The sequence below is a fragment of the Oncorhynchus masou genome, chromosome 5 (genome assembly GCF_036934945.1).
Source record: "Oncorhynchus masou masou isolate Uvic2021 chromosome 5, UVic_Omas_1.1, whole genome shotgun sequence".
NCBI lineage: Eukaryota > Metazoa > Chordata > Actinopteri > Salmoniformes > Salmonidae > Oncorhynchus > Oncorhynchus masou.
This window is the reverse complement of record NC_088216.1, coordinates 82,465,641-82,473,170: the sequence shown is the minus strand read 5'-3', so window position 1 is coordinate 82,473,170 and position 7,530 is coordinate 82,465,641. Positions and strand designations below refer to the sequence as shown.

Here is a 7,530-nt window from a genome sequence, read left to right as displayed (position 1 = left end):
CAAACATAGTCTACAAAGGAAGAAGGAGCCCTTGGATGTAAGGCAGTAAGTGTGCATGTCTGATGTAGCCTAGATATTGATATTTCAGTTGAACATGTTTTACAAACAGAAGGATCTCAATCATGTAATATTTGACAAAAAATAATCACATAACACAAATGACACACCCTCCAAAAGAAGGGAGCAAACCTGCTCTTGTTTTAGATTATTTAACTGATCGTTGTTCACACATTTCTAACAACAACCAAAAAATTTAGAATTTTATATTTCATAGGACTCTATAAGTTTCACGGCTGATAACGCGTATGAAAAAAATTACGTCACTCTTGTGTAATGCATTAAAACTACAGATCCCAGACACCCTGTCGGCGATGTAAAAATGCAAAGTGCAAGCATCCGCCTCTTCCACTGACTGATCAACTTCAAAACAGCCTTTTCTTAGCGTGACCCTCTTAGAGAGTGAGGTGGTTAGATTGAACGTTGTTGGCCTTTTGAAATCGTACAAATATGCTGTCGTTGACGTTGAGGCAAATCGCACGGGTGAGTGACTACACTTATTAATTTCGCCAACGTTACTCGATGATAAATCTCGCTAGCTTCAAATCAAATTACAGCAAAATAGCATGCTTGACCAGCCAGGTGGCTAACTAAAACAGCCACGTTTGCAGATGTATATTATTATAATAGCTAGCTATCTGGTTAGCTTAAAGGCTACTGAACAGTGTGGCAAATCAGGTTGCCAAAGTTAAACTAGCTGGATTGGTATGGTGCAGGTACAGCTAGTTAGCTACGTAGCTAGGCTAATTACCCACGTTAATGTTCTTACATGACTGGCTGGTTAACTACTGTAGTTAGCTAGGCTATACTCCTGAGAGACTACACACACACACACAATGTTGTCTGTTTAATGGTTGTGTACACACGTTTAAATGTGTTTCCATGGTTTGTGATCATAGGAAAATGAGATCCGAACATGTGTTTTTAGTAAGAGATCAACTTTCACTATCTCCCTCCCACCACTCTGCACCACTGGGGACAAAGATGCCAGGTAGCTTGGCCAGTTTCCCACGTGTTTGGTTTGACATTAGGAACTAACTGTAACCTTGAGTGATTGATTACCCCACTGATGTAAGTAACTCTCTCTGATTATAGTTAGCCCTAGTTACGCGTAGTTACACGGTATGGATAGTAAACTCGTCAGATGTAAACCCTTAGCCTCACATGGTTTACTGTTAAACTGGTGAGTGATGCAACAGTCTAGTTGGTTTCATCATTTCAGCGGGTTGGCAATTAATACGATTACTTTTCTAGCTACATTCATGTAGTTTTGGACTTGGAAGAAAATATGTCTTATTTTAAGCTGGGAAGAATAAATAAAAATAAAAAAAACATTTTTAAACATATAGTCCTATTTGAATGAATGAACAATTTGAACTGATGTGAATATGTTTCACGATTTGACAGTAGTTGATTGATAAAATGTTTGTGGACTTTGATGGCTACCATGTTAAGGATCCTTTCAGAAGGACTTTGTATTGCACAAATATTCCTTTACAAACTTCAAGCATTGTCCTAGACAGGGCAGTATCTGAAAGGTCAAAGTGCAGAATACAGCTTTTCTGCAAGAACAGTTGACAAATATTAACCCTTCTCAAGGTCGTACTTTTTACAGTTGGAATATAGTCTACCTGTTAATTGCACCAGTCAGCTAATAAGGAACCTAATAGCTTGATGTTTATTATGTAAGGATCAAGATAGTATTTCCGTCTGCATGGGGCTAATACATCAAACTGTCACAACACTTTCAATGACCAGTCTACCTTTTCACCTTCTCTCCCTCTCCAAACAAACATGCAACAGGTTTGTGTATCAGAGGCAAAGGTATTCATCTGTTAGCATCCAGGATTGGAGCCTAGACATATCACCTTTTGTGAGTCTAAAAGCTTGTGCTATACATATGTTTTTTTTTGTTGTTTTGTAAATGGGCTACATGATGGTTATCCTAATCTCAGTACCCAGATCCAAATAGAGGTTTTCATGAGATACTATAGGCTATGTGATGGTTATCCTAATCTCAGTACCCAGATCCAAATAGAGGTTTTCATGAGATACTATAGGCTATGTGATGGTTATCCTAATCGCAGTACCCAGATCCAATTTTTTTTATTTTATTTCACCTTTATTTAACCAGGTAGGCTAGTTGAGAACAAGTTCTCATTTGCAACTGCGACCTGGCCAAGATAAAGCATAGCAGTGTGAACAGACAACACAGAGTTACACATGGAGTAAACAATAAACAAGTCAATAACACAGTAGAAAAAAATAGGTTTTAATGAGACTATAGTCTACGTGATGGGTTAGGGAGGCCATTTCACACTGAGCGAGCCGAACACCTGTGAGGTGGCAACCTTCTCAACGTGGATTAGACAAAGTGAGAATCTGTTGTGCAGACAAACTAATGTAGAGCAGTTGGTGCAAGGCCGCTCTTTGGGTTAATGTTTCCTATTGAGATGACTGAATGGCTTGCATGCTTCTCCTATTGTGCTAATCAGTTACGAATGCATCCTAATGCCATTTCAAAGATCTCACGAGTTGCGGTCTGTATGGTGGCGTGCACTCATGTAGAAATAAGGAGGTGGCCTTAATCACTTTACTGAGGTTTTTAGGTCCAAGGCCTATCATCTCTGAACTACTTACTGTCTGTAATCATATATCTGCCTCCTGGGCTTTCATTTTGCAGGAGTGGCTGTTTTAACTTCAGTAAAGTAGGCCTACCATAAAGTAGTGAATTAGTTATGCATATGTGGCACTTGAGGAAGACTGCCTTGAAGTTTAAATACAATTCAAAACTGCTCACAGCAGATGTGTTCTTTGTTGTTGAAAATCAGTGAAATTGCCATATAGTCTAGTTATGTGTAGACTACATTATGTGACATGGCTAGTTTCAACGAGTTTAGGACTGTAGATAGGAGTCTGGCCTGTCTGCATTGTTTCTTCATGGCTATACTGTCACTTTGTTATCACTCTGCGTCTATAAAGAGCCCCTTGTACTGTTGAGCCTTTATTTTACCTTTATTGAACTAGGCAAGTCAGTTAAGAACATTCTTATTTACAATGACGGCCCAGGAACAGTGGGTTAACTGCCTGTTCAGGGGCAGAAAGACAGAATTGTTAACCTTGTCAGCTCGGGAATTCGACCTAGCAACCTTTCGGTTACTAGTCCAACGCTCTAACCACTAGGCCACCTGCCGCTACATCCTATAATTCTGACTGAGTCCACTGTTTTGACTGGGTTCATATTATTGCCTTCGTAGGAGCCAAAGCTCGGCGTCGGCCAATGAGCTTAGTGGTCTGTGCACACACCCCTGACCTGTAGCCTCCGTGCACACCCCTCTGTCTCCACTCAAGGACACTGCAAGGGGGTGAGCTGGGAGTTAAGACAAGAGCACAAGCTGAGTACCACGTAGCCACATGTACAGTCGGTATTAGACTAGTTATTTTGAGGATCGTGGTTTTCATTGCGTTTGAAAATTTTGAAATCTGTGGTTGTTTGTAGAATCCTTGACTTGCTTGTTGGCTTTAATTGGCTATAGCCTACATGTGTTAAGCTTTCAATTTTAATAAGAAGTATGAACTTACGAGTGAATGTTAGAGGTCTTAGGGGGCGGGGGCTCCCGAGTGGCACAGCGGTCTAAGGCACTACATCTCAGTGCTAGAGGCATCACTACAGGCCCTGGTTTGATTCCATGTTGTATCACAACCGGCCGTGATTTGGAGTCCCATAGGGCAGCGCACAATTGGCCCAGCGTCGTCCGGGTTTGGCCGGGGTAGGCCGTCATTGTAAATAAGAATTTGTTCTTAACTGACTTGCCGAGTTAAATAAAGGCTAAATAAATCAATAATGGCATTTACATTTTTTTTTTTACATTTACTTGAGCAAGGACTGTTCCTCAGTGAGACAGGAATGTCAGAATTCCAGTCTGGTATCTAGGGAAGCAGACACTCACTTTCCGGTGAGCCCTAACCTTAAGGTCTGTGTTAGGCTTCAGGGACTGAAAAACACTCCCTTACCAGTATGGTTTCTGCATATTTGAGACATAATGTGTGAGGAAAAGCCAGTAGTCCTCTCACTATTTTCTAAAGACGTTCTAATATAATACAATGCCCTGAAACCACCAGATATGCAACACAAGTGTTTCATTGTGATGGCCTTTATTTCTCTTTTTGAAGCGCTTTGGTAGTTTTTCTCATCTGTTTTCTGAAGAGGCAAAGTGATTTGTTGAGATCTGTATTCATTAAGCAACCTTAAAGCAAGTTGTTTAAAAAGGCATTGGCAAGAATTCTGTGTTGCTGCCAATCAACCAGCACCTGATTTTTAAAATAAAAAAAACTGCATGCATAATCTAGATAGCCTCTCTAAAACTCACCAATGACAAACCAGCATTAACATCACCGTTACTTATGTTTGAAAAACAGAAGTGTTTGCACATATGCCTACACGTTAAGCAGCAGACAGGATCCAGGTTGTCTAGCCTAGGCCTACATGTAAACACTGGATGTTGGGGATTTAACAGATTTGTTCCTTGAACTGCCCCCTCAACTGTCAGTGGCCTATAACAAGGGGTTAACGGTATCGTCTTTGATGTTTTGGAGGCTTTGTACCGCTAGACTGCGGCCCTGCTGATTGTTCCTGTGACGCCCGTCTCGTGACGTTCTGGCTGTATCCACTTCACCCTGGCCAGTTTTCTCCTTTTATTCTCCATTGGCTCTGTCCGCCTTGTCATCCCAGCTGAATCAGGGGGCAATTGGTAACGGCAGTTCTCCTATTAGTCAGTGACGGGAAGAGAGTGAATATCTGTTAGCCTGACTGATACTTCTGCCCTGTTTACACCCCTCTCTTGCCCTGGTCTCCTCCTCACTCGCTCTTTTCTCTGTCACCCGTGTTACAAGGCTGATTGTAGTTTCACACCAGGCCTGATGGACAGCAGTCATCTGGAAAATGGACTCCTCTTCAACTACCCAGAGGAAGATGACAAGAAATAATCAGTTAAAATGGAATGATAGTTGGATTTTTTTATATATTTTTTTTAGCAGCCAAAAAGGATAGTAGCAGGCCGGGCGTAGAGGCCGGTCAGACAGGAAATGACAAACCAGTGCATCCTCAACCTCGTGACAGTGTGTGATGCCTCAGTACCTCTCTACTAGAACATAGTAGACAACGTGCTGATCTCATGTACCCTTGTCATCACTACTAGTTTCTCATCCAGTTCACCTTCAAAAGACATTCATCTGTTGTCTAAATATAGTGCTGCCAACAACGGTGACAGATCTGGTCTTTAGCATCTACACATCCTCTCACTGCTTCTCTAGGATCAATTAATCATGCTGTTTTTTAAAATTAATACAGTGTAATATTTTATTTTACCTTTATTTTACTGGGCAAGTCAGTTAAGAACAAATTCTTATTTTCAATGACGGCCTAGGAACAGTGGGTTGACTGCCTGTTCAGGGGCAGAACGACAGATTTGTACCTTGTCAGCTCGGGGGTTCGAACTTGCAACCTTTCGATTACTAGTCCAACGCTCTAACCACTAGGCTACCTGCCGTGGTGGGGAGGGCAGCAGGCAGAGCAGGCCTCGGGGAGGAGGAGTGTGATCTGTTTGTTTAGAGGAGACTGCTGCCCAGGCTAGACGGAGGTGGGAGTAGGGCTGGGCGATTTAAATTGAGTGGGGTTTTTTTTCAATATATTTGAGTTTGTTTTAGCACAATATGGAAAATGCCTGCATCGGAAGAATCAAGGTTCTGTTATAATGTTGTAACATTTTACAAAATGCAGCATCTCACTGTCTCTTCTCTGTCAGCCCAATGTCCAATCATGTCCCAGTTGCATGACAACACGTGCACAGAGGTTATCCACCAATCACAACCATAATCATAATCCCGGCGGAGAAGTGTAGCGCTGGTAAGAGTTCCACCAACCTGGAAATTGAGGACCCCGGCTCGGCCTCTCCTGGGGACCCCGGCTCGGCCTCTCGTGAGGACGAAATCATCCACGAAAAGGGCAGAAAGGGCACTGTTTGTTTTCAGTAATATGAAAGTGGTTCTGGTTTAAGCTGTCTGAGTCTGATGTTCAGCAAACGAATGTACTGTGCAAAATGTATCGAAAGACGATTGCGATGAAAAGCAGCAGCAGCGGCAGCAACACAACCAAGGAAAGTTGGCGGTGGAAGGAGCTCTATTACATAGCGAAATATATGGTCCCGATCTTTACAGTAGAAAAGCTAGGCTTTAAAAAAGCTGCAGTTGACCGCAAATATCAGCCGCCAAGCCGCAAGTCTTTCACGGAAGAAGCCCTGCCGCGATTATACACTGCTACCCGCGAAAGAGTCGCAGAGAAGCTGGCTAGGTGTTTATTTTTCCACCACGGCCAATCTATGGTCGAACAGAACTTCAGAGCCGTACCTACGTTTGACAGTCCACTACAGAAATGAATCGTGGAAGATGATGATACGGGTGAAGTAATAAGCCCAGGGTCTCAGAGGCTCTCTGGCATCGTGGAAGATGAGTGAAGACCGACAGGTGTGCATGACAACTGACAGCGGGAGCAACATGGTAACAGCATTGCGCTTGAACAACTGCACCCGCCTGCAGCGCTTTGGCCACAGGCTTCACCTCGACCACCGGTAAGCGTGATATTGGATCATTTTAAAGGGCATTCTAAAAGTTGTGTTCGGGCCAGCTGTAGGCTGTGTTAGTAGTTGTCCTTTTACCAATCCAATAGCACATAACCACAGGCTGTTTTTAGTTTATAACAAACTAAATTTAATACATTTTCAGTCAAAATGATTACACATTCAAACAGCTTGTGGTCAAACATTCCTAAACAATAGAATAGATGTGTGGGTGGGAGGGGGAGATGGGGTGGTGTTGGTTTGACAGGTCAACGGAATACTGTACTTGTCACATTTATTTAAAATGCTGCCGTTCTTAGAATCCTTTCTTCATTCTTTTCAGAGACTGGTGTGAAAGACCCACGAGTTCATTGTGCCTTTTGGGTTGTGCAAGAAGGTGGTCAGCACCTTCAGCTGGAACAAGAGAGACTGAGCTCAGTCCACCAGCTGACCCCAAGACAGAACATGATAGAACATGATAGAACAAATCCTGGAACAAGAGGAGAGACTTGTCTGGAGCACAGGCTGAGGTCAGTCCACCAGTCCACCAGCTCACCACTCCCCAACCATGTGGGGGTCAAGACAGAACATGATAGAACAAATCCTGGAACAAGAGGAGAGACTTGTCTGGAGCACAGGTTGAGGTCCGTCCACCAGCTCACCACTCCCCAACCATGTGGGGGTCAAGACAGAACATGATAGAACAAATCCTGGAACAAGAGGAGAGACTTGTGTGGTGCACAGGCTGAGGTCTGTCCACCAGCTCACCACTCCCCAACCATGTGGGGGTCAAGACAGAACATGATAGAACAAATCCTGGAACAAGAAAAGGCCATAACCCGAGTCCTGAGCTCAGAAG

At 43.1% G+C, this 7,530-nt stretch overlaps 1 protein-coding gene across 1 annotated transcript in view; it reads left to right on the top strand.

The window, feature by feature from the left end:
- The first annotated feature begins 390 nt into the window (after positions 1-390).
- Positions 391-7,530, top strand: part of shmt2 (serine hydroxymethyltransferase 2 (mitochondrial)) — a 30,055-nt gene continuing 22,915 nt past the window's right edge. Inside the window, exon 1 of the mRNA XM_064967003.1 lies at positions 391-540. Coding sequence (XP_064823075.1) covers positions 508-540 — 33 coding nt within the window. The 5' untranslated portion in view covers positions 391-507. The remainder of the gene's footprint in view (positions 541-7,530) is intronic.